This window comes from Giraffa tippelskirchi, chromosome 1 (assembly GCF_054371585.1).
Source record: "Giraffa tippelskirchi isolate mGirTip1 chromosome 1, T2T-mGirTip1v1.2.pri, whole genome shotgun sequence".
In the NCBI taxonomy this organism is placed as follows: Eukaryota; Metazoa; Chordata; class Mammalia; order Artiodactyla; family Giraffidae; genus Giraffa; species Giraffa tippelskirchi.
In genome coordinates, this window is record NC_137275.1 from 197161580 (window position 1) to 197187981 (window position 26402).

General features: G+C 47.6%; 1 protein-coding gene across 5 annotated transcripts in view; it reads left to right on the forward strand.

The window, feature by feature from the left end:
- The window catches only part of DAPK1 (death associated protein kinase 1), a 217711-nt gene that overhangs the window by 176629 nt on the left and 14680 nt on the right, over window positions 1–26402 (forward strand). For all 5 annotated transcript variants that reach the window (XM_081522267.1, XM_081522295.1, XM_081522256.1 and 2 more), the window contains 5 exons: window positions 13070–13292; window positions 19233–19421; window positions 22034–22231; window positions 23321–23459; window positions 24691–24811. In XM_081522267.1, coding sequence (XP_081378393.1) covers window positions 13070–13292; window positions 19233–19421; window positions 22034–22231; window positions 23321–23459; window positions 24691–24811 — 870 coding nt within the window. The remainder of the gene's footprint in view (window positions 1–13069; window positions 13293–19232; window positions 19422–22033; window positions 22232–23320; window positions 23460–24690; window positions 24812–26402) is intronic.

A 26402-nucleotide genomic window follows, 5' to 3' on the forward strand; every position in this document is an offset into this window, starting at 1 on the left:
ACTGAGATCCCCCAGGCCACTGCTGAGATTCAGTCTCCTCTTTGATCTAGAATTTCTGGAAAGAGATCCTGCCTTATTCACACGTTCTTAGAGGAAAAACTTAAATTAACTCTGGACTTCATGTTCTCCCACTCTGTACCACCACAGACTGTCTCACTGTGAGGGAGAATTTGGACTAGAAAAGCAAGGGAAAACTTTGTTTACAGGCAAAACAAGAGGCGGGGTGGGGGGGGGGGTAGGGGGTGCAGGAACCTATGAGTCTGTCAGCAAATCAACAACGAACTTTCACATAAAATCTCCTAATCTTAAAGTTCACTTTATTTGAAGTGATATTCAGCCAAATGAAACACAACTTCAGGCCAGATTGACTCAGAGGCCACCAGTTTGCAACCTCTGACTTTTGCTGGATTTTATTGTAGGGAGCCCTGCATTTGAGTATAGAATTCTATGTTTATAGACAGATTATCACACTTTAAGGGCTGGGTGTTTTTTTTTTTGGAAACAGTATCTTTTGTTTGTTTGTTTTTTAATATTTATCTATTTGGCTGCACCGGGTTTTAGTTGCAGCATGTGGGATCCAGTTCCCTGACCAGGCATCAAACCCGGGCCCCCTGCATTGGGAGCACGGAGTCTTAGCCAATGGACCACCAGGGAAGTTCCATAATAAGGGCTGTTTTAAATTGACTCCCCATTATAATATTCACTCATAGTGGAAAGAAACCGAAGCAAATCTGGCCTTTCCACGTTTGGGTGAGTACACATTTTTACAGTTAATACCTCTAGTATGGTCCACTGTTAGGAAGAAACACTTTATTAGGCTCAACACCTTAGCAGGTATATAAACATGCTGAATCAGGTATTCTTAGGTTTCCCAAATTCCACAAAGCAGGATTTTAACCTGCCTGCCTCCCCTGGCGCCACCGTCCTGCTCTGAGCCCAGCGTCATCTTTGCGGGTGTTTTGTGAGCTCAGTTGGTGCACGGGCAGCCCCTCTCACAAGTGTAGCACTCTGGACAGTACTGTTGCCTCATACTTTCTTGGCTTGGAGTGCGGTTCATCATCCCAGAAACGCTTGTTACACAGCAGTGCTCCAGGGAAAGATGCAGCCTGTTCATCTTAAAGCAAAAATCAGCTGCACACCATGATCTTCCGTGGTCTAATGGTCACCCCAGGAAACACCCTCTTCTGGCCAAGGGACAAGGCTTTTCCTTGGACTGTGCTGTGTTTTAGTGCCCATCTACCCCTTAGGAAGGTACTTTTATTTAAAAACATTGCTATGCTAGAAACAAGCCCAGATGTCCATTACAGCAGGTCAGAAACAACAGACAGATGCCATTAAAAAAGACAGGAAGGATAGCACTCTACAAGATAGCCAAGGTTGGGTGGATTGGATGGGTGGGGCTCAAAGCACTTTCTCCCATTATCTGATTCCTGTATTTCTTGCTATGCTTCAGCCACTTTTATAATTAGGAATATAAATAGTAAGTGAAGCCACATGCAGCTCAGGGAAGGGTGGCTGTCTTCAGATTGGAATTTTCAATTCGGTGTGGCATGGGTTCTTGCACAGCCCCAGTTTGGGGCTTTCCTTTTTTTTTTTCCTTCCATTAATTTGTACTTTTACTTTTTGATGTCTAGATTTTTTCAAGAGCAGTGGAGGAAGCAATATTACAGCATTTAGTCTTTTACCATTATCCTATGATTTTTGTAAGGCAATGAAGAAAGTCATTACGATGCCTGTGAATATAGTACATCATCCCTCTTGGAACCCAGAATCTACTGGGAGGTTCCCCTCTTGTCTTTGCTTTGAGAGGCAAAATATAGGGTAAAGGCTGAGAGCACAGACTCAGGAGTCCCCGCTCTGCCACACCTTCATGCTGGGTGAACTAGCAATCTGCTTAACAGGCTGGACCTCAGTCTCCCTGTTTGTTAAATGGGGTGAGTACAGTTCTACTCACAGGATGGTGGTGAGGGTCAGGCAGGTGGTGTAAACGATGTCCTTAGAGCAGTGCCTACACATTGTGAGCACCGTGTGTTTGCCACAGTCGGCATCCTAGCTCGCATCCTGCAGACCACCCTCCAGGTCCAGGGGGACCATGGAGGCTTCCGTGGGGGCCCCCTCTTGTGACCCAGCCCCCAGGAGCAGTTGTTGGGGTGTCAGCAATGGCAGCCGTGGCAGGGTACATTTGAGAGTCACTTTTAGTAACAGCCACCGTTGATGCGCAGTGTGTGTGGCAGCACTGTAATTTTACATCCCTGAGATGCGGATGTTCCTGCAGGAAACCCGGTCTCCACGAGGTTAAGCAACATGCTAATTACAGAGCGGGGACCCAAACCAAAACAGAAATGCCTGCTTTTGGGGCTCGATCAGGGGCTCAGGACTCCTTCAGAGTCAATTCTTCAACAGCCCAGGATGCTCCTTCCCTCCAATGGGGTCACCGCTTGGTGGCAGACACGGGTCACTTCCCTCAAGGTAATGCAGAGCCCTGTGCCTTTCAGCGGAGTCTCCCCAACTTCACGTTCAACAAGATCCACATAATCATTTGCTTTAGTCATGCCTTCAAACGACTCTAGACCTCAGCTTTCCCATTAGCCAGAAAGGGAGGAGTTGACTGCCAAACATTTCTAACCATCCTCTATCTTTAAAAAAAAAAAAAAAAAGTAAATCCCAAAATAAATAACTGCTTGGGATTTCGGGACACCCAGTACTGGAACCAGGTTCTTGAAAATGATCATGATGTCCCAGTGTGTCCCTGGAGAATGCATCGCAGAGGACTCGTGGGCGGTTGCCTCAAGGAGCAGGCTCTACCTGCAGAGAAAGCCAAGAAAGGCAATTTATTTGCAATGGTAATCTGGATCATCTGCAGGAGGAGACTGCCCATAACCCTGTACAGTGGGTGAGGGGAACGGAAGAAGGTAATTTACACTGAGAGGCATTTTATCACCATTCCTTTCTGTGTCATTTTCTATTTCAGGTTGCAGTGTTTCTTACTGAGGTGCTGTCAGAATTTGGGGGTGGGTGGAACTTCCTGTCCTTGCAGGATGCAAGGGCCCCCAAGGATCTAAAGTCAAGCATCCCCTCCCACATTCTTGTGGAAACCAATGAAAAACTGCCTCTGTACCTTTCCTGACACCCCCAGGGGTGGTGCCACCCTCTGCCCACCCACCCCACATGCATCCTAAGCGCAGTCACTGGGTCAAGTCTGTGTCTGGGACAGCAGAGGGGGTTGGCCGTAAGTTGCCTTGCTCTGCCATTTGGTTTCTCAGGGCCAAATTAGCAACAGAAATGCTCCCTGTGTTTTCACCTCTCATCAGTTGTCAATCCTAGGAACGTGTTCTTAAACATCTGTTAGGGGTAAGCCATGGAGCTTTCTCTTCTGAAAACAGAACCAAAGTCAACTTGTTGAGCCGCATGGGGCAGCGGAGGGTGGGATGGAGGAGAGTGAGAGGAGATAACATCCCTAACGCAGGGGGCTGACTGTGGGAGGTGAGACCTGCAGCCAGCACATCTGCATCTGGGCAGGTAGGGGAGAGGGCAGCCGAGCTGGGGCTTGTGAGGGAAGGAAGAACACAGCACATCTTCCTCTCTGACCCAGTTCAACAGGAGATGACGGGGTGGTGGCATGTGGGAGCCTCTGGTAGTGTCTGGGAGAGCCCACCATACACATCTCTCCCCAACTGCATGTTCAGTGCCATCACATTCGGGGCTGAAATCAGCTGCGGTAGTGGTATTTACACCACAGGAATCAGCAATCACCGGTCAGGCTTCACCTTTTGCCCGAAACCCCTGCCTGCTCCCCCCACCATCCCCTGTAATGAGCTGGTTTCCCAGCACACCATTGCTTTAGGGGTCTCTGGAGGCCCCCTTAGCTCCACCATGCATGGTAGGTATCACTTTCTTATAAGGAGCTGCACCCTCTACTGTCCTCTGTTCACCTCCACTGCTAAACAAAGCCCCCTTCAGCCCTCCAAACCTGCTCAAGAACTCTGTGGTTACTTAGCCAAACCAGTTCTCCTCCTGGAAAAAAAGGGAGCTTGTTATAACAGGTGGGCAGGGGGGCTGTGCTTAGATTTTGTACTGGTATCCATTTTTACTATCATATCAAGGTCTATTCTTTCCTGATTTTAAAACACTAGTTTTAAGGGGGTTGAGGAGTCAGCTTATTTTTATTTTGTTTGATTGTCCTTCTAATCAGCTTTTCTGTAAACTGATATTAAAAGTAGTTGCTTTTCCTAAGTCTGAGACTAGATGGTAAAGAAAGATGCCCAGGAATAGTTTGAAAAAATAGGACAAAGTTGGGAGCTTGCCCAAAATTTAGAATTCACCACAAGTAAACTGTATTTGCATAATTAAGAGTTGCTGCTCCCATCCTGTGGGTCTAATTGCATCCTGCCACATGCAGAGAGCCACATCACCTCTCCATTCTCTTATCTGTCTTTCCCAGACTGGAGATGGCTCTTGATCTCCCATCAGTCTGCTGATGTTTAGTCACTTTTGCCAATGAGAAAGTGAAAGCTGAATTGCCAGGGGGTAGAAGGTGCTAGAAGAAAGGAAACTAGAAACCAGTGTCAACTAAAAAATACAGTCAGAATGTGAAAGTAGAGTTATTTTATTTGGTGGGAATGTTTAGGACTCTGAGCCAGGGAGACAGCATCTCAGTGGCTCTGAGAAAACTGCTCCAAAGAGGCAGGAGGGGAAGTCAGGCTATATACAACTTTGTAACAAAGGGAGCAGGCATTCTGAACATCAAAGATTGGGTATCAAGTTAAGGAATTTAGCATTATATGTATGGGGAGATGCAAGCTTCTGGGCTCACTGAATTCATTCCTTTCAAATGCACCTCAGCTTTCTGGGGCCAATCCTGTTTCCTTGTTCGCCTTGCTTCTTGCATTCCCCCAGCTCGTCAGCAATCACCCTTGGGGGTGGCAGCGTCTGCACTTTTGGGAGCTCTCATTCACATTTGGAGGCCAGAAATCGGTGATGGCTGTGACATTTCTTGTTTATTAATATGGAAGGAGGTATTTTCATTTCACACCAGGGTTCACCAGGGCTTCAAAAAGCAACACAGTTACCAAATAATACTCATTTAAAAGATAATCACAGTGTCTACCGTAGGTCAAGAACTATGAGAGACCAAGTGAAGGAAAGAGGCAAGACCAGACAATAAACAAACAAAGAAAATGTCAGGGGGTGGCAAACAATGACCATAGAGCCAAAACCGGCCCCTCGCCTGCTTTTATAAATAAAGTTTTATTGGAACAGAGCTACACCCCTCTGTTTACTCCTGTCTATGGCTGGTTTCTAGATGCATACATGGCAGCCACAACAGAGACCACCAGTTTCTTTACAGGAACCAGCCAGAGGAAGGGCTGGGAGAAGACAGAGGGAGCAGTGAGTGAAACGGCCTGAGAAAGTAAACAGTTACAAATAGATCAAAAAGGAGGCAGTGATGGGGGTAGCAGCAGAGTTTGAGTGTGATTGTTGGGGCAGAGGATGGTGCCTGAGGTGAGCAGAAAGATAGTCCTGGCTTGGAAAGGGGATCGGGTACTGGCCCTATGTGTTAAGTAAGTTGTTCAGTCACTCAGTCATGTCAGACTCTTTGAGACTCCATGGACTGCAGCATGCCAGGCTTCCCTGTCCTTCACCGTCTCCCAGAGTTTGCTCAAACTCATGTCCATTGAGTTGGTGATGCCATACAACAATCGCATCCTCTGTCATCCCCTTCTCCTCCTGCCTTGGGATTTCCCTCTGACTGCTCAGACCCAGAAACCAGATAGAAGGTGGTCTTGGCAGCCAGGCGAGATGGGACGGCTGCCTGGACTGGTGCTGTTCAGGCTCAGTTACTTTGTGAGCTTGGGGCAGGAATACAAATGAGAGCTCGCTCTCCTGTGTAAATATTTGAAGTATGTGGTTAAAGCTAACGGGAAAATTCTGGCCTCCCACTTTCACAGATACACCTTTGTGACCACCTGGAAGCCTGAGTTCTGGTTTAGGGGTCTGGTTCCTCAGGGTCCCTGCTGCTTCCCCTCCCATCTTCCCAGCCTGCACGCGAGGCCTTGCCGCGTCCCAGCCACATCCACCAGCCTGTGGGGTCAAGGGGGACGGGACACACGAGAATATTCTGAGGCATGAGTCAAGACTTAGGGAACCCAGAAGTCCTGACCCTCCTCTCCTCTGGGCAGTGACCCTGCTCACACTACCCTGGCCCAGCCAGTGAGGGCCTGACCAGACTGGGCACTGGGGCATCTTGGAGTTTCTGTTAAATATAGACCCCACTCCTCCTCCAAAGAAATCAACATTCTTCCACCTTCTCGAGCTAACCAGGAGCATACTCTGTACCTCTCTTTTCCTCCTCTCTGCATCAAAACCAGAGAGTGCATTGGAGGGCACACACACTAAGGCTGCTGGAAGCTGCCTTCTTGGGGAGAAACGCTAATCTGAGTACGCCACTCGTCCCTGCTGCGACATCTAATGGTGAAAAATGGAAGTGCACCACCCACCGGGAGGAGAGAGATGTCAGAAACTTCTTGTTGCAGAGTTGTTCAGTCACGTAGTGTCTTTGCGACTCTTTTTGACCCCATGGACTGCAGCACACCAGGCTTCCCTGTCCTTCACTGTCTCCTGGAGTTTCCTCAAACTCATGTCCATTGAGTCGATGGTGCCATCCAACCATCTCATCCTCTGTCTCCCCCTTCTCCTCCTGCCTTCAATCTTTCCCAGCATCAAGGTCTTTTCTAATGAGTTGGCTCCTCACATCAGGTGGCCAAAGTACTGAAGCTTCAGTATTGGTCCTTCCAATGAATATTCAGAGTTCATTTCCTTTAGGACTGACTGGTTTATCTCCTTGCTGTCCAAGGGACTCTCAAGAGTTTTCTCTGGTACTACACCTCTGTCGCAGAGGGCTGTCTCAAATTCTGTGTTCAGATTCTTCACAGTTCTTAGCACCAGCGGGGAGGCGCCCTCCTCGAGGACGAGGTTAGATTTCCTTGGACTAACGACTCGAGTATATTCTGCTTGTCCTTGCCTTTAAGCAGTTTCCCGGTGCATCTTCCTAAAGTCAAAGTAAAGGGTGAGTGTCCCTCCCAGTCCAGGCCAGCAGGTCCTGACTGCAGGGGAAGGGAGGGCGGGAGATGTGTGAAGGCCCTGGGCAGAGAGCAGGAATGTGGGATGGCTTGCAACCCCTAGACCCCTTTCTTTGGCCATCGAAATATTTTTCTCACCTGCCTGCCAATCATCTCCACTTGAAAGGTGAGAATGTATGTGTGTGTTTGTATGATCGTCCCGGAATCGAGGACACTGTAAAAGCTGAGCTGTCAGTCCCATGAAGCAGTATTTTCTTGGACAAAACAAGATTTCTTGAGGATTGCTATTATTTGGGAAACAGCATGCGAACTAGTGATGGATTCTGACATGAACACAGTCCCTGCAGAAGAAGGTTCAGTCTGTATTTCTGATTAAAAAAAAAACAAAACAGTGCCCTGGAGCTCCCCAAGGACATGGAGCCTGTTAACATAGGCCCGCAGTCCAACTCATTTGCTTGGGAAAAATGAGGTGCCCGAGTGTGCCCTTTGTCCATGCAAATCCAGAGCGGGGAGGCGGGGTGCACTCTCATCCTACTGACCCTTTTCATAGCAATGACTTTTAAGCCTTACTTTAAATCAGGACTCTGCACTAACTAGAAGTGTTTTCTTAGTGAAAGGAATTGGAAATGGCCCTTGTTGGATATTCATAGTGCTAGGACTACTAACTCAAGCACAACCCAGCTTTGAGTTTCTGTTCTCAACTTTGTAAATCCTCGTTTACTCCTCCCTGCTCCCCACTCCCTGTCTAGAAACCCATCACCTCCCTTTCAGTGACAGCAGTGATAGAAAGGAAACCTGGTTCTGTCTTCGCCTTGGTCAAGAAAGGGCCTTGACCCCTCTGAGCCTTGGTTTCCACATCTGAAAGGGAGAACGACCACATTAACCACAAAGATTTCTTTGAGGTTTAACGAGGAATGTGAAAGCACAGCGTGAAGATACAAACCTGGAAGTTACTGCTGCAGACAGGAAATGCATCTGTCACAACTCCTAGGGGTGTTCATGAAAGAATAATTCAGGACCCATGTTGAAGACAGTAGGATTGACTATTTGGGGGTACTGCAGTGGGTGTGGAGCAGAGGAAAGAGATCAGCTTCAACAAGGACAAGCGGGGATTTATAACCAAGGAATTGGGTGGGGTTCATGGATGGAAAATCACTAAGACGAAGCCCAAAGGCTAAGGGGTTTCTTGTTCGACCCATGCCTTGGATTCTTTCGTGAGATGGTCAGCCAGCTGAGGCCACAAAAGGAGACGGAAGGGAGCCTCGGAGGAAATGCAGTTGTTTATATCATAGGTCCCAGAGAGACAGGGGTTAGAGTAGGGTCATGCAGCTCAGGCTGAGTTAAGCAGGGGAAAGCAGAGAGCCCCTGTGGCAAGTGCCTTTACTGGGGTCAGGTTGGGTACAGAAGGAGAGGCGCAGGGCGTGTCACTGGGGCATTTGAATGTCAGGGGTCACAATGGGAGGGTAGGAAGGGGAACTTGTGGCTGAGCCCACGTACACACTGGTGCACCTGGGCTGGTGCTGTGGGGACGTTGAGGCAGCAGGAACATAGGAAGTTTTAAAGATTATAATGCTCATCAGGATTCTTGCTGAAGGCAGGGCAGGTGCTCTGATATCAAGGTTGGGCATGAAGAGTTTGCTCAGATATCAAGGGTGGGGGATTTCCTCTAAACTTGACCCTGCAGGATTCTTGTTCATCCTGGACTAACCAGGCCAACACAGCCCACCATCACTAGCCCCTCTTCCCTCTTTCCTCCATTTTTCTGGGGCTGATCTGGGAAGCAGGCAGACAGACCACCAGCCACTACTAGCCCACCACTGCCCTGAGTGGAACTGGAAGGAGCAAAGAGGGCTCTCAGCCCGGGCAGCACTGAGCAAGGCCGAGACACACCCTCTCTCAGTGGTGTGGGACAAGCCCACGTTGGTTCAGAGCAGCTGCTGGAAGCAATGAGGTAACACCTGTGTCCGAGGGTTACCGCAATCTGCTCAGACTTGGGTTCAGACCTGCGGGACTCATGCAGAGGGAACAGAGGTGCCCTGACTCCTTCACACAAGACAGATGTGTTGGCCCAGCCTCATAGTGTCAGGATCAGAGGACACGGAACAGACAGAATAGAGCAATGCTATGGGTAATGCCCCCAGATTCAGTGACGGGACTAAAGCCAGAAGCAGGTTTTCTGCCTTTGCCCCATCTCAGGAGAAGCACATACTGGCTTCCGCAAAGAATCTGTCCGTGTTAGTTAGTCATGTGTCATGGACTAGGTGGAGAACTTTTTTATTTATTCATAAGATTCTCCTAAAGGAGGGAGCTGCTCACAATTCAGACACTGACTGTGCAGTGGGTGGCGCTAGTGGTAAAGAACCCCCCTGCCAATGCAGGAGACATAAGACATGTGGGTTCAATCCCTGGGTTGGGAAGATCCCCTGGAGGAGGGCACAGCAACCCACTCCAGTATTCTTGCCTGGAGAATCCCATGGACAGAGGAGCCTGGGGGCTACAGTTCATAGGGTCACAAAGAGTTGACACGACTGAAGCAACTTAGCATGCAGCATGCACGACTTGAAGATAGAAGGGCTAGTTTGAAGATTAAATTATAATGAAAGGTGGTAGATTGGCTTCAGGGGTCATGGGCTCATCTGCCACAGTAAATGGCATCAGGGAGAAGCCAGTGCCCCATTTCTTCTTGCCTGATCAGCAGCACCCCAATGAGTAACTGCCTCAGAATAGAACTTTTCAACTCCTGTGCTGACTTGGGTCATAATTCAGGGGAAGGGCTGGCAAGATACTCCAGCCCTTTCCATCCAGTGCAGAGTTTTGTCTCAATACCTGCTGAGATTTGAGCTTAAAGGAAGAAACCCAATAAGGACAACCTCATGTTCTCCAGATCACTGTCCAAACTGTGGTTTCCAACCCCAGGAGAACCAATACTTTATGACAGTGGTCCCCAACCTTTTGAATCGGTGAGTGGTTCGGGCAGTGATTCGAACCCTGGGGAGCGGTGGATGAAGCTTTGCTGCTTACCTCCTGCTGTGCTTCCTGAGTCCTAAGAGACCAAGGACTGGTGGGGAGTTGGGAACCCCTGCTTTATAATGTACATATTGTGATGCCGCCATTACGCTCCTGAAATAAAACTCAAAGATAACAGTGTACCTACTGAGATAATTTTAAAAGATCAACAGAATGCCCTAACTGTAATATAACAAAGACATCAAAGTAATATATATGTGGTATAATAGGATGTGTTTCAGTGTGTTATTGCAGAGCACAGGCGATGAGGAGACATTGTTAACTTGACAGACGCTTGGGCCCATCCACGGAATCACCGAATGTGACACTACAGATGCCATGGATGTTGGAGGGACAGCAACTCAAAACAGCAGCAACAGGCTGACATTTTAGAAGTGGGGATCAGAGCTTCTGAAAGATTAAGCGGAAAAGGATGTGTGTATAATTCCACCAACATATACAGTAGTTGCACTCTTGGGAAAGTCAGTATGTATTAAACCATACCCTCTCAAAACCCTCTGGGTCATATTAAAATGCAGTTAAGTCCTAAGTTCAGATGATCACAAACAAGGTCTTTCTCTTATGTAAATGCTCAGCAGACACTCAGAAGTCAAGCAGACTCGGGAGAATTCGTCCCATTCAGAACATTGTGTGTACCTGTCAGGAGCCCAGCACCCACCTACCCACCACCCGCCAGCAGCATCCCGCAGCGCTGGGAACTAAAACTGCCACCATACATTTTCAAAATGCCAGCTCCTAGGCAGTGTTCCCCTTGTTGAGAAAGATGGGTCAGAGTTTACCAGGAGGAAACGGAGGAAGGAATGCGGGAGAGTTGTGAGTTTGTTACTAGGGCATGAGTATGCCCTAAGGCTCGCATCCTTGGTTGTTGGTAGAAAATGTAACAATGGCTCAGGAGGAGGAAATGAGCACTAAATCAGCACCTCCTAGGATTTAGGTCTGGAAGCAGGGGCCCAGCCAGCTCTGAGATCGCACTGAAAGGAAAAGGCAGACCCTTAGCTCTGAGGCACTCCTGCATGGGTCACCCTGAGTACCTCATTTATGCAGCACCTCTTTGTTGGCCATCCTACATGAGCCAGGTGCTGGGGATACTGTCCTGCCCTCAAGTTGGCCTCTGTTTTAGAGGGGAAGAGTATCGCATGATTACCCTCCAGTCCAGTGGGGTCACGATGGGAGAACCACGTGTGTGCTGGAGACTGCCCGTGAGGAAACTTCTGGGAGAGATCACAGCAAGATAGGTCTCCTAGGTGCAAGGAGTTAACAGGCTAAAGTATAGGGAGTCATCGTGGGTAGGGGAGAAGGACTCGTCCTCAGGCTGCAAGCCAGAGGCTGTTATTATGCAGCTGGGAGCTGAGAGCCAAGAGGGTCCGTGAGGCCAGGATGGAGCTAGGGTGGCATGACCAGTGTTCCACCATGTAGCCCTTGAGGTGGGCTCTCCGGGTGTACAGAGCTCCTCGCCAGCACCATCTATTCAAAAGCACCTGTGTTATATTTAATAGCACATTGTTTGAGTGTCTGTCTCTCCTCAAAGCTGCAGATCTGGGGCTGGTATAGACCTTCCTGTGCTAGCACACAGGAGGTCCTCCACGAACGTTTGTTGATGAATCTGTGCATCATCCAGGGCTGGGGAGACTTCTGCTTCTCCCTGTAGGGCTGAGAAAGAAGACAGCAGGAATGTTATCATGTCCTGCAGGCCCTTCCCCAGCATTTAACTTGGTACCTTGTGGCGCCCTTCTCATCATCTTGTACCTTCAGAATGTCGTCAAGGAGCAGGACTCTTCCACACAGAAGGGGCAGGTGCCCTGGCCAGTCTAACAAGGCCAGTCTAGACTGCTTCCCAGGAATTGTTCTACCTAGTTCATCGTGCATCAAAGTGCAATGGAAGTGGGCAAATCCGTTGAGACAGAGCACCTTGGTGGTTGCTGGTGGCAGGGCAGAGGGAGGGATGGGAAGTGACCACCAATAGGTACAGAGTTTCCTTGTAGGGCAGGTGAAAGTGCTTTGGGACCAAATAGCAGTGATAGTTGTACATGTAGCAAAAGCTGCTGAAAGGTCTGCTTTAAAATGGTTAAAATGGTGACTTGTATGTTATGTCTGCATGCATGCTAAGTCACTTCAGTTGTGTCTGACTCTTTGTAACCCTATGGACTGTAGCCCTCCAGGCTTCTCTGCCCATGGGATTCTCCAGGCAAGAATACTGGAGTGGGTTGCCATGTCCTTCTCCAGGGGATCTTCCCCACCCAGGATTCAGACCTCTATCTCTTATGTCTCCTGCATTGGCAGAAGGTTCTTTACCACTAGTGCCACCTGGGGAGCCTATGTTATGTCTACTTTACATTAAAAAAATTTTAATGCAATGGGGACAGAGCAAGAGGTATCTACCACATGAGTAGAAATTGCAGACCTCCTGGAGTACAGACTTCCAGTTAGAAGTTAAATAAACCATGGGGCTATAATGCACAGTTGTTGACTAGAGTTAATAATACTCTACTGCACATTCAAAAGTTGATGAGAATAGATCTTTAATACTCTCATCACAAGAAAAAAATATTTTTACTGTGGGTAGTGATGGATGTTAACTAGACTTACCATGATGATCATTTCACAATAGATACAAACGTCAAATCATTGACATTGATTTGAAACTAATGTTATAGGTTACTTTTACCTCCAGTTTTTTTTTAAAGGCAAAGAAAACTCACAGACCAGAAGGATGCATTGGGGGTCTTTTGTTTGTTTGTTTTGGGGGCTGTTTTATGTTTTTGTTTATCTTCTGCCCTCACTGCGCAGCCTGTGGGATCTTAGTTCCTCCAACCATTGATCGAACCTGGGCACAGAGTCCTAACCACTGGACCCCCAGGGAAGTCCCAAGCAGCAGGGTTCTTGAACTGTGGGAATCAGCATGTGCATTGTGCTCAGGGCCTGCTCTTCTCCCTGACTAAGGGCCCCGTTTCATCTCTATTCAGGACACGCACCGAGGACTCTTCATCCAGCAACTGCGACCCACACAGAACCTGCAGCCAAGAATCAAGCTGAAGCTGTTCGGCCACTCAGGGTCTGGGAAGACCACTCTGGTGGAATCTCTCAAGTGTGGGCTGCTAAGGAGCTTCTTCCGAAGACGCCGGCCCCGGCTCTCCTCCACCAACTCTACCCGGTTCCCACCCTCTCCCCTGGCCTCCAAGCCGGCAGGTATGCGTGCACCCCACCAGCCCTTGTCTCTTCACTGGGTGCTTCCAAAGTCAAAGCCTGGGAGGAAGGGTGGCTTTGTTTTGAGCACTTGGCCCAAGGCTGACTGACTCCTGCCCCCTTGGTGGCTTCAAGGTGTGGGCCCCCTGGCTCTTGGCCCTGTGTCCACATCACTCTTGGACAGCAAGTACACCCTGTCCCCGTGCTAGCAAGGAAAGGGCCTCACTGAACTCACAGTCCACAGTCACAGACGTGCAAAATAGCACAACCGTGTCATATTCTGCTCAGGGCTTCTGCCCTTGAAGACGCAAAAAACTGGGACTGACACAGATTCAAGGTTGCACAGATGGAATATCAGCTCCCAGGATGGGTCCTCACCCCTGACACTCTCTCCTTGGAATGCTGTGCGCACGTCCAGGAATGCAAGAACACAGAGCAACAAATCTGGGTGCATGGGGAGGCCCATCCACGCATATCTGGAAGCGGGGTGGTGGTTTTGAAAGTCTCCTGAATGGTTTTTCAATTGGCCCATCCACTCACTTGGACCCTGGTTGGAAAGCAGATGTTGCCATCGACCCCCACCTCCCACAGGCACAATTATCAGTGTGTCCACACCCAGAACTGCAGGGTGACCTGTCCCTCCCAGGAAGAAACACCTGAGATGACCAAGGGGAAGTTGAACAGTCTGGGGTGTTGTTTTTCCTGACCCCTCCCCCCCTTTTAGAATAAGGGAATTTTTTCAAAGATAGGAATATAGACCTTCAGAGACTTTTCTAAACAGTGTCATTTTTGAAGCTCTGTGCCTCAGATTCACTTTCTGTACATAATACAAAGGTGTCATACCTGTTGCCTAGAATGAGAACAGGTGTTTCAAAGTTTTGTTTCTATGTAATTTCTCTCTCCATGAGGAAGGAGGTCTGGGCAGCATTAGTAGGGTGAGGGACCATTGACTGAGATCTTCATGCCCCTTTCAAGTTTTTCCCTCTGAGCACAGCAATAGGATTGAAACTAGGGGAAGAAGTACAGCCAAAATGGATATATAATTAGAATGATTATAATATTGCTAACATATATTGCTAATGCAAACCGAGCACTAACCGTGTGCCAGGAACTAGGCAAAATGTGGTACGTTTGACACCTCATTTAATCCACGTGACAGTTTTATTGGCATTTTCCCCACCCTTTTACTGAAGCCTTGAGGGGTCAGATACACTGCCTAGAGTCACACAGCTGGCAGTTCACGAAGTGTCTGGCTCCTGAGCCAGGGCTTGTTAATAACGCTTATAGCTCCATCTGACTTGGGGCATATTTTTGCTCACATTTTCCACTTTCCACTGTAACTTAGCTCAATTTCAGGATGTAATATAGGTTTATACCTTCTCAGAAGCCAGTAGTTTTCCAGATTTAACCATTAAGTTCAGCCTCTGTGTGTGGACACTGCCAACGTTTGCTTAAGGTTCAGAGTGAGCTTCTCTAGCAGTTCCTGGTGTCACCCCTAGAGGGAGTCAATGCTCAGCTGCTGTGGGTAAGGTCACTCCAGTCTCAATGACTTGAAGCTGGGAGGTGCAGTGGGAGGCAAAGAGAAACAGACAAGCAGCAGAGACAAAGAGATCTATACAGATCCGTGATCTGGAATTTTCATTAGCCATATTAGATATGAATTTATGCTGCAGGGGGCTTCCCTTGTGGCTCAGCTGGTAAAGAATCTACCTGGAATGCAGAAGACCTGGGTTCGATTCCTGGGTTGGGAAGATCCCCTGGAGAAGGGAATGGCTACCTACTCCAGTATTCTGGCCTAGTGAACTCCATGGTCTTTACAGTCCGTGGGGTTGAAAAGAGTTGGACACGAATGAGTGACTTTCATACTTCACTTTTGCTGCAGGAGCTCATGGGCACATTTCAGGTGACATACAGGCTCTCCAGGAGGAAAAACAGCTCTATCCTCACTTCTCAGAAGTCAGATCTCCATTCTTCTTCCTCTGATCAGTTCCCATGTCTGGAAGAATCCAGAAGTAGATTCTTGATAAAACACAGCTCAGGATAGCTAAAGTGAAAGAAAGAGTTGTCTCTCAGTCATATCCAAGTCTTTGCGACCCCATGGACTGTAACCTGTCAGGTTCCTCTGTCCATGGGATTCTCCAGGCAAGAATACTGGAGTGGGTTGCCATTTCCTTCTCCAGGGGCTCTTCCTGACCTAGGGATCGAACCGGGTCTCCTGCATTGCAGGCAGATTCTTTACCATCTGAGCCACCAGGGAAGCCCCTCAGGATGACTAGATTATCGGCAAATCTCACTGCATCTTCCAGCCAGGGCTTACGTGTCATGGGGCTGAGTGACACAAGATTCTCTCAAGGATGACAGGTTCTTTGAACCAGATGAGTGTCCCTGACTGCGATCAGCACAGAAAAAAGTAACTCGGGGTGCAGAGATGTAAGGTCAGAGGTCAGCAGCCTGGTAAGCTGCAGCATTTTGTGTAGTATGAGGAAGGGGAAGGAGAAAAGTTGAATTAACTTCCAGCATTTGCAAATCAAGACACCTCACCTAAAAAGTTGAATATTTATTTGGTTTCTTGTAAAAAATAAAATTGGGAGCTCTGGCCACACTGGATTCACATTTCTACCTGGAGCCAGTTAGTGGCTGGGGTGAGGGGCGTAGCACCATATCTAGGGGCCCAGGCTCTGCATTTTGCCCTGCCCCCTCCCAGCCCCCTAACTCCAGGAGGGAGAGCTCAGGAGTAGACTCCCCACATCTGTGTCCGAAATTTCTCCCTGTGACAGAAATGACATTTCAGCAGTGCATTGGTGTGTGCGACCCTTGGGCTAAGGTCACTCCTAGTTCATCCCAAATCTGTCTGACCAAGGCCAGGCAGCCTCCCAGAGGGCCTGGGCAAGGACGGAAGTGGCCCACCCGGCTTCGTGCCCAGAGCTGGTCTGCTCTGAGTGTGGCTGAAGTGTCTATATGGACAGTTCCTGGAAGGGACAAGATTCACTCGCAGCTAATTCTTGTCCTGCTGAGACTGATAAGAGCTGGGAGGCTGTATTTTCTGCAGGAGGCTCTGTGTCAGGCCCTTCTCCTGCCATGCCCAGTGCGGGGCCAGCAGGCCCCCAGCTGTGGAGTGCAGGCAGGAGGTGGCAGCACGTGAAGCCTGACCCCTGCTGCCCCAGAACAGGCAGCCTAATAGTCACTTTCTGACCCTCACAAAACAGAAGGAGGTCCTCAGGAAAACAGAGCATGGCACAGATATGAAGCACCAGGAGGGCCACCTGGGGGTACCCGGCTTGGGGAGGGCGGCAGGCTCTGGGGGCTTTGCGTACCGTAGGAGAAGGGATGGGGCAGCGTTTCTTTGTAAGGCATGAGGAAATGCTGCTCTGGAGCCCGGTCTTCAGGGAAGGAGGTCTGTTGCAGCCAGGCTTAGCTGCACCCCAGCTCTGGACACCCCTGACTTCTGCTAGAATGGTCAGGCCTTCCTCCTTTCCCCAGGAGAGATGCCTGCATGAACACATTTATGTCACTCAGGTGGCAGGAAGGTTATGGGCTTTTAGAAACTTTCCTTTTGCATTGTGCTGGAGCTAGAGGCTGAGCCACCAGCCAGGAGACAGTATAGCATGGCATGGGGGACCTGGTGCAGCCGCTCACGGCATGTGGCTGCCGCACACACTCCCTTTGTGCCACAGCTGTTGAACTGTGATTCTGCGGTAAGAAGGAAACCCCTGGTGCCAGCAGAGGAGTGAGTGTCCAGAAAGAGCACTGCAGGAAGCTGTTGCCTGCTCACCAGAGAGCAATGTTTGCAGAAAGTCTCATCTGACCTGGGTGCATAAGTGGCTTCTCCATCGGGGCCTTCCACTTTTTACCACTAGAGGTCAGTGGTTAGCAAGAATGCTTGCCTCATGATTTTACTGTTTCCCTGTAAAGTTGTTCTTTAATAATATCATATACAACAACGTCCTGATTTTCATCCTCCCAACAAAAACTGTCAGTGAGGTGCAGTAGTGCCTGTCATTTACTGAATCTGGTCTGCTCTTCCTCGGCAAGCCCACAGTGCTACTAAGACAAAACTATTCCTGACAGTGGCCATCCCAGAAACAGGTTTTGGAACACAGGGAAATGGACACACCCATTCTTATGGAAGTTACATGGCTTTTCTCAGATTTGGACTAACAATCTCTAAAGAAATACACTAAAATGCCTATCTCGTTGGCCTAGAGGGTTGATCTTTACCTTTCTGTTTGCCAAGTTTCCTCCTTTTATACCAGGGCTGGGGGAAGATTATGGGGCAGCGAACATATATATATGAATAATTCTTCCCTTCTTATTGCCCCTTCTTCTGCCCTTGTACCTGACCCAGCCTCTGAGCTCCACTTTTATCCTCCTCCCCCCAACCTCTTGAAAATTCCTATTGTCTGTGTCCTCCCTCTGAAATGTTTGGTCTTTCAACAAGGGTTATCTTTGTGTTTGGATCACCAATTTTAAAAGTCAGGTGGCCCAGGTATAATGACCTTGCAGTGTCTGTCACTGTTAACTCTGAACCAGAGGTACTAACTGTGTGGTATGATTTAGTTCACTGAGCCCCTCCCTGATGCACTCTCGGAGCCCCCAGATGCGCCCACCCGAGTCCTAGCCTTCACCATACTGTTGGAGGTCTGTTGGAGAGACAAGCAAGCCAACAGGTAGTCAGGACTGAAGACACACAGGGCTCTGCCCATGACCCAGGGGACCCAAACTGTGTTATTCAACTGAGCCTTCACAAAGTTCTACCATTATTATTCATGATAATATCTTTAAGACTGGTTCTTTTTATTTACTAAAATATATAGATTTGAAAATGAAGTCCGTAATGTCCTTTCCATGAATAGAAGACCAATACCACTGCTACCAATAAATAAAAATAAATACAGTGAACAGTGATGTGATGAAAATCTAGCTATATACTGTTGAAAGTGAAAGTCGCTCAGTCGTGTCCAATTCTTTGCAACACTATGGACTGTAGTCTGTCAGGCTACTCTGTCTATGGAATTTTCCAGGCCAGAATACTAAAATGGGTAGCCATTCCCTTCTCCAGAGGATCTTCCCAACCCAGAGATCGAACCCAGGTCTCCTGCATTGCAGGCAGTTTCTTTACCATCTGAACCACCAGGGAAGATCGTATACTGTTACCCACTCCCTTCTTATTAAAAGGGAAGATTAGCAAGGATTGAAGACATGCTAAAGACTTAATGCCACAAACTGAGACTTGCTGCTAAAGCAATTTAAAATCTTTCAAGGGGATCTTATAAAGGAATAGCTTTCTCACTGTGTGATTCAGCATTAATTAATGCTATGGCCTGCTATCGTCTAAGATCATTTTTCATTCAGTCTAACAATCTCATGTGCCGGAGTGATACTCATCTCATCTGAATCAGTCAGGCTCCTGGTGGGGATTTAATGAAAGGTCCAAGTCACAGACACAATTCACAGGGACATACAAGAGAGGGTGAAGCACCCAATGGCTAGGTTAGTTACCACCCCTGCAGCTGAAAGGGCAAGAGGAAGAAGTCACAATCCTGGGAAAGCTGGAGCTCCAGGGCAGAAGCTGCTCAGGGAAGTCTAGAGTCAGGGACACAGCTGGCACCAGAAAAGCAGCAGGCAGTGCAAGGGGAAATGGGCATCAGCCTTTTTCTCCAGTGCCTCCCGTCAGCAGACCCTAAGTGGAGGCAAATGGCGAGCAAGCGTGGGAGAGGCAGTCCGTCGGGTCGGCCTCTCCGTGCACAGAGCAGCACAGGAAAGGATGCAAGAGGTGGAGCAGACAGAATCAGCCCAATGTCCCTGGGAAACATTGCTGCACAGCATATGCGAGGGACACACACACACACCCTGGCCTGAAGCAGGGGTGAGGGGGAGACAGAGGGCAGAGGCTGGAAGGGACAGGGCGGGCAAGATCTAACGTGCCTGTTCTCTGGCCCGCAGTGTCCGTGAGCATCAACAACCTGTACCCAGGCTGTGAGAACGTGAGCGTCAGGAGCCGCAGCATGATGTTCGAGCCGGGCCTCACCAAGGGGGTGCTGGAGGTGTTCGGGGCCCCGTCCCACCACCCGCACTGCGCCACCGATGACCAGTCCACGAAGGCAATCGACATCCAGAATGCCTATTTGAATGGTACGGCTCACCCTCCCCAAACGGAAAGAGTTTCCAGCAGGGAACCTGTCCCAGCAGGCATCTGCCACAGCTGCATGAAGGGTGGAGAAAGGGCCAGCGTAGGAATGACCCAGGGCTGAGGCACGTCTGGTTAATATCCCAAAAGTAAAACTAAACACAGTAGGTGCTTAACAAATGACTGTTAAGTTGTTGTTCAGTCGCTCAGTCGTGTCCGACTGCCAGCCCATGGAATGCAGCACGCCAGGCTTCCCTGTCCTTCACCATCTCCCAGAGCTTGGCTTAAACTCATGTCCACTGAGTCTGTGATGCCATCCAACTGTCTCATCCTCTGAGTCCCCTTCTCCTCCTGCCCTCAGTACTTCCCAGCATGAGGGTCTTTTCCAATGAGTTGGCTATTTGCATCAAGTGGCCAAAGTATTGGAGCTTCAGCTTCAGCATCCAGTGAGTATTCAGGATTGGTTTCCTTTAGGATTGACTGGTTTGATCTCCTTGCAATCCAAGAGACTCTCAAGAGTCTTTTGAGTAAAAGTGAAGAGTCTTTTGAGTAAAGAGTATGTTTACTCTTTGGAATAAATTTAGAGACTCAAATTCAAAGACTTTGAGTAAATTTTTTAAAAAGACTTTACTCAACAGTCTTTTGAGTCTGTTGAGTATATTAGCACATTTTTTAATCTCATAAAATACAGTCCCATTAGCAGTTGGTATACCCAATTTGAAACCCAAGTGCTGGCTCTCCCCGGAGCTCCCAGGGCCTCCAGCAGGAACACAAACCTTGCTGAGACACAGTCCATTTGGAACAGGGATAGAGCAGTTTCTCTGAGGCTTAGTTTCCTTAACTGTGAGGATTTTATAAGCTGGTGTCTATTAAAGGTCCTAGGGAAAGGAACTCAGAAGAAATTGGGGGCATCTTCATGAAAGCCCTTTTATATACTAAACCCAGTGAAAAATAGAATACTCAGGTTATTTACCTAAAGTGGCAGTTCTTAAACTCCAGCATACAGACACATCCCCTGGAGCCACTGGAAACACAGGACTGCCAGGCCCTGCCCCTAACCTCTGATTCCATCTGGGGAGTTTCCTGGTGATGCTTCTACTGGGCCAGGGACCCTAAGGAAATAAAGTTCATATGCATTTTGCTCCCTTGAAAGTTGAGTGTTGTCAGAGTTCCAGGGAGCACAGCTGGCCCTGCCGCATAGGGAGAGAAGTGTGTGCTCAGCACCAACCGCCCACACCCTCACCCCTGCCCTCCTCCCCTGGTCTCACCTGCTTCCCGTGTCTGGCTCCCAGCACTCTGCAGGCTCAAAGGGCCTATTTCTGTGTTCACAAACTATTCCCACTGAGGTCTTAGCTGCCAGACTTACAAGTCATGCTCCCCAGGAGTGCTGGGCTCTAGAAAAACCCTGTGGATCTTCTAGAATGTCTCAACTGCAGAATTTCTGGCACAGAGTAAGCACCAAGGGGAAAAATTAGGGGAAAGGCACCTGAAATCCTATAACTTAAGTGGTCCTGCCTGACTCCCCAGAGGCCATTGCGTGGGTGTCACTGACCTTGTGGGATCTGATGGTGTCCAAGTGTCTGGACGATCATGAGGAGGTTCTGGGTGCCCTAGAAACTCCAGGTTAGAATCTCGCCCATGACATTTACAGGAAAACCAGCCACACCACAGCCCCTGTGTGGGAAAGCAACCGCACCCCTACCACACACACACACACACACACACACACTTCCTCCCCAGCCTGACCCTTCCACTGCCTGCTCTAGTGTGGTTGGCCTCTTGGACCCAGTCTCCTCACAGTTCCTCTTACATCCTTCATGTGCCAAGCCGCTCATCAGTTATGGCATCTTACACCTGTGTACAGTGGCCTGCTCCCTTCTGACCATCCAAAACAGGTCGCTCCCTTAGCTGTAAAGGTGAATTTAGTCACCATTAAACCAAAATTAAGGTTACATTTCATAGTGAAGATTCCAGTGTTGGGGGGTAGAAAACAAAGTATTTGTACACATACACCTTTCCATGTATGCTTATAGGCATGCACATACTCACATGTGTGGGGTTTGTATGTGTGTGTTTGTACCACTCTGGGGTGTTATAAATAGATGTGACAGAGATACACATATAATAATGATATAGATATGATAATGGAAGTGTTAAGGAAAATGGAAAAGCAGATTACAGATACAAGTAGGTTTATTGTAGTAGTAGTGTTAGTCACTCAGGCATGTCCACTTCTTTGCGACCCGATGGACTGTAACCCGCCAGGCTCCTCTGTCCATGGGATTCTCCAGGCAAGAATACTGGAGTAGGCTGCCATTTCCTTCTCCAGAAGATCTTCCTGATCCAGGGATTGAACCAAGGTCTCCTGCGTGGCAAGCAGATTCTTTACCGCCTAAGCCACCTATAGATGTATAGATAAAAGAAGTGGGTATAGAAACAGACATAGACAGAAAATATAAGGATATGTAAATATTCCATATGTAGATGCATAAATAAACAGATGAATGCGGTGGATGTCACTGTCCCTATTCATAATCCCTAAAGTGCTGAGAAAAATTGTGATTGAAATTTGGTGGCATTTCACGATGGTAATCTTTCTTTTCCTTTTTCTCTGTAGGCATTGGTGACTTCAGTGTGTGGGAGTTCTCTGGAAATCCTGTCTACTTCTGCTGTTATGACTATTTTGCTGCGAACGATCCCACATCCATCCATGTCATCGTTTTCAGTCTGGAAGAGCCCTATGAGATTCAGCTGAATCAAGTGATTTTCTGGCTTAGTTTCCTGAAGTCTCTTGTCCCGGTGGAAGAACCGATAGGTGAGATGCGATGCCGGGGGGCGCATGGCCCTTCCTCCTGACCTTGCTTCCCGTTCACGCCCAGATCCAGCAGCTTGTGGCCAGCAAGACCCCCTTGTTCCTCCTTCCTATCAGGAGATTTCTACTCGGGAAGCTTTCCTAAGGCTCAGCTGTTGGTTTTGTTCTGCAAGGAGTTGTTTCATGACTGCATATTTATGCCACAAAGACTCAGCTCTGAACAATTTCTTGAGAGTAATTTCTCGCTTTCTTTCTGTATTTCAGAGCTGTGGTCATTTTTGTTAGGTGCAAAGTGGGGCACCTCCTCTGACAGCTGCTGCGCCTTTACCTAATGCGCACGTAATTAATAAACAGAACAAGCTCCCCTTCATCCGTCAAAAATGAAAGAAAGGGAACCATGTTAACTGAATGTAGTATCTTAGCCTTATTTTTGGAGGAAAAGACGGCATGGACAGATTATTTTGTTCTTTTCATACAAAAAGAAGAAGCAGCCTTCCCTGGTGAAACGTAAAACTCAGCAGTCAATTCTTTTCTTGAAAAGCATATAACAGCAAAATTAATTGGGCTAATTCCCTTCAGGGTACCTCCACTTTTGCCTCCTCCTTTTTCATGTTTTCATTTTAAACACTGCCATAAGTGAGAGGCTCTCTGCTGATGTGAACTGCAGGAGTTTCCCTTCTGAGCCATTTCTGTGCTGTGCTGCATTCAGCAGCTGGCTCTGGTCTTGGAAAGGGCATCCCCCAGCCAGAGGTTAGAACTCCCCTCACCATGCAAACAAGGTCTACTTGGAGAAAGATCTGAGAAGCTGCATCATGCTCTGTGGTCGCTTCTGGTCCACTTCTGAGCAGCCTTCCTTGAGGCCCAGGAAATAGGCTCATTCCATCTTTGGCCAGGCCTAGACCTTCTAGTGACTTTATAGGTCACTCCTATCAGCAGGCATAGATTTGCAAGTCTGCAGGCAAAATGTACCAGTCTCGTGCACCTAGCGAGGCAGCCCAGACCTGAGGCCGAACACCCCACCTCACCTAGGCAAGGTGGAGGTTTGCTCTCCACACCTGGGCAGGTGTGAAATGGCTCACTTTCTGCCCTCAGCCTTTGGCGGCAAGCTGAAGAACCCACTCCGAGTTGTCCTGGTGGCCACCCATGCCGACATCATGAACCTTCCTCGTCCAGCTGGAGGCGAGTTTGGATATGACAAAGATACCTCGTTGCTGAAAGAGATCAGGAACAGGTAAGGTGGCTGCTATATCTTCAGGTAATGCAGCCAAAATCAGGTGACCCAGAGAGAGGAATAAAAGAACTGAAAGGTCTCTTAGGCTTGGCCGAAATTTTTGTTGTATGTTTCATTGTTACCAAAGCCACCAATACACATAATAACAAATGAAACAGAAGTAAAAGGTACAGGGTAAAAATCAGCAGCCTTGGAGTACCACTGCCCAGAGGTAACTCTTTTTAATTGTTTTATGCATTTTTTTTTCAGTTTTACTGAGGTGTAATTGACAAGTGAAATTGTAAGCTATTTAAACTATACAAAGTGGTGATTATATATTCATATATATATATATATATATACATACAATGTGAAAGGATTCTCTCCATCTCATTAATTAACATATCAGTCACCTCACATATTTATCTTTTTTGTGTATGAGGACATCAATCAGTATTTCTTAGAATGTAAGTTGCAACCTGCTAGTGGATCATAAACTTCATTTCAGAGGCCTGCAGTAGAATGTAGGCTAGAGGAACATGATAGAAAATATCGGAGTGCATTTTATGTCAAGTATTCTTGGAAAACTTTTTTGTTTCACTTAGAAATATGGATGTGCTTAGAATCACAGTGTAAAAGTGTCTATTTTTACTTAGTGTCTATCCCCCCCCAAAAATTTTGAATCTACAGCTCTATTTAATATGCTAGTAATTTGAATTCTTGGTTTATCAACTCACACTTACCTATTATTATCTTCCTGATATGAAAAATAGGGCTTCTACTAATTTTTGTTTTTTTCTGAACTTTTTTCTGAACTAATACTTTTTTTTTCTGGAGTGTAGCCGATTAACAATGTTGTGACAGTTTCCCGTGATCTACTAATACTTTAGATCTAAGGTGCTGTTTCATACTCATCCCTCTGTTCTCACTCCATCAGCTTCCACAGCATCTCTTCTCCTGCCTGGTCAAGTGAGTTCATTAGGCCTCCCCTTTGCTGTGTCGAGGGAAGCTGTGTTCCCCAGTTTTGGGGAACCTGGGGCGCCTGTCTGCACCGGGAGCAGGAGGTGTCCCCTGCCTCCACACCAGGGTAACATTACAGAGTCCAGCCAACAGCAGGTGGGGCTGTGTCTCCACAAGGCCACCAGCCCTTCCTTGCCCCCCACCAGCCCTTTGGACCAGCAGGAGCCTGGCCCTCTGTGGAAACACCTGGGGAGTCTGCGTCCCTCTCAGGAGGCCACTGCTCTTCCCTTAGGTTTGGGAACGATCTTCACGTTTCAAATAAACTCTTTGTTCTGGATGCCGGGGCTTCGGGGTCTAAGGACATGAAGATACTTCGAAATCACCTGCAAGAAATACGAAGCCAGATTGTTTCAGTGAGTATACCTGGGGAGGGCTGGACCCAGGCTTCAGCCAGACCATCCAGTGCCCAGGGAGTAGGACCTCTTTGTGCCTCTTTGCATGGTTCTCTTGGTTTGGTCTGGTTTTCCCGGGACCCAGTACAAGGTGTCTACATGGCCACGTTTTTATCCTGTTGTTCTAGGATGAGTAAGAGTAGAGAACTGAGGAGATGGCCTCAAGATGAAGAGTTGTTATGGGCAAGACAGACTACCTTAGAGTGTATGAAATTCTGAGTTCTAGTGGTTTGTTTAAGAGTAAAATTGCTTCCTAAGAATTACAAAAGCAATTCAAAAAGTGAGTAAACATATTGTGAAATATTTGGGAAATGCAGAAAAGTGGAAAAACAGTCACCAAAAAAATTCACTGAAGAAATAATAGATTACCAAACAGAATGAGATGGTGTTCTTAAATGGCAAGATCTTAGGAAGTGTTTCATTTTCCCAAGTTATCTAGACTTTGTAGAGTTCTCATTAGCATCTGAATGGGATTGAGGACATGGGGTTTTTGTCTTAATATTTCATTAGAAGAATAAGTGAACATAAAGGCTCTGCAATCAGTAAATAAATGGAATAGATTAGTGAGGGTAGAAATAGTTCAGAACATCTGCAGAAATTTAATAGAACACAGAGATGTTATTTAAATTTAATGGGGAAATTTAATAAATGACCTGGCACAACTGGCTAGTTGCCTGGAAGGAAATAAGATTGAACTCCTACTAACTACGCAGCCCCAAAATAAACTGCAGGCATATTAAAGTATTTAAATGTAAAAAGCAGTATCTTGAATGGAAATGCAAGAGAATTTATTTTTAAAATACCTCAAGAGTGTTCGAGAAACCTTTTAAACCAAGACAGAGAACCTCAAAAGTTTTCAAAGAAAATACACCAATATTTTGTTCAAATACATTGGACAACATAAAAGTTTAAAAAGTTTTTTCTGGCAAATAAATTCCATAAATGAAGTTAAAAGGTGACATGGACTGGGGAAAAAAAATATTCTCAATGCTTCTGGCATATGAAAGATTACTATCCATAATATTCAAAAAGCTCTCTGAAATGAGCAAATGTTCCAATGGAAAATGCTTAAAAAAAAAAAAGTGCTCCAGGGACTGTTTCTTCTTCTAAGCTCCAGTGTAACAAGGATACAGCTCTTACCCCCCTGCCTGGTAGAAGCCATCGTCAGTTATAACTTACTGTTTACCTGATGAAAGTGACCTGTTTACAACACCAGGCTCCAGTTCCAGACGTGCTTTGGGAATTTTCAGGAACTCTGTCCTCTCTCATGAAGCCTGACCCCGACTTTCTGAAATGGGCCGCACTACAGCACTTAGTGGGCAGGGAGTAAGGCTGGAGGGCCTCAGAGAACCTGGTCACAGAACCCAGTGAGTGGTGATCAGGAACAGTGGTCTGTGAAGGACTCAGCGCCTGCCTACCAGGTGGGACAAGGGCCTGTGCTCCCTGCAGAGTTTTGAGCTGAGGTGTGGCATATATCTGCTCCATGTCCCTGCACCCCATCGCTCCTGAAATCAGGCAGATGGAACTCACCAAACCCACTGCTTTTAGCCCT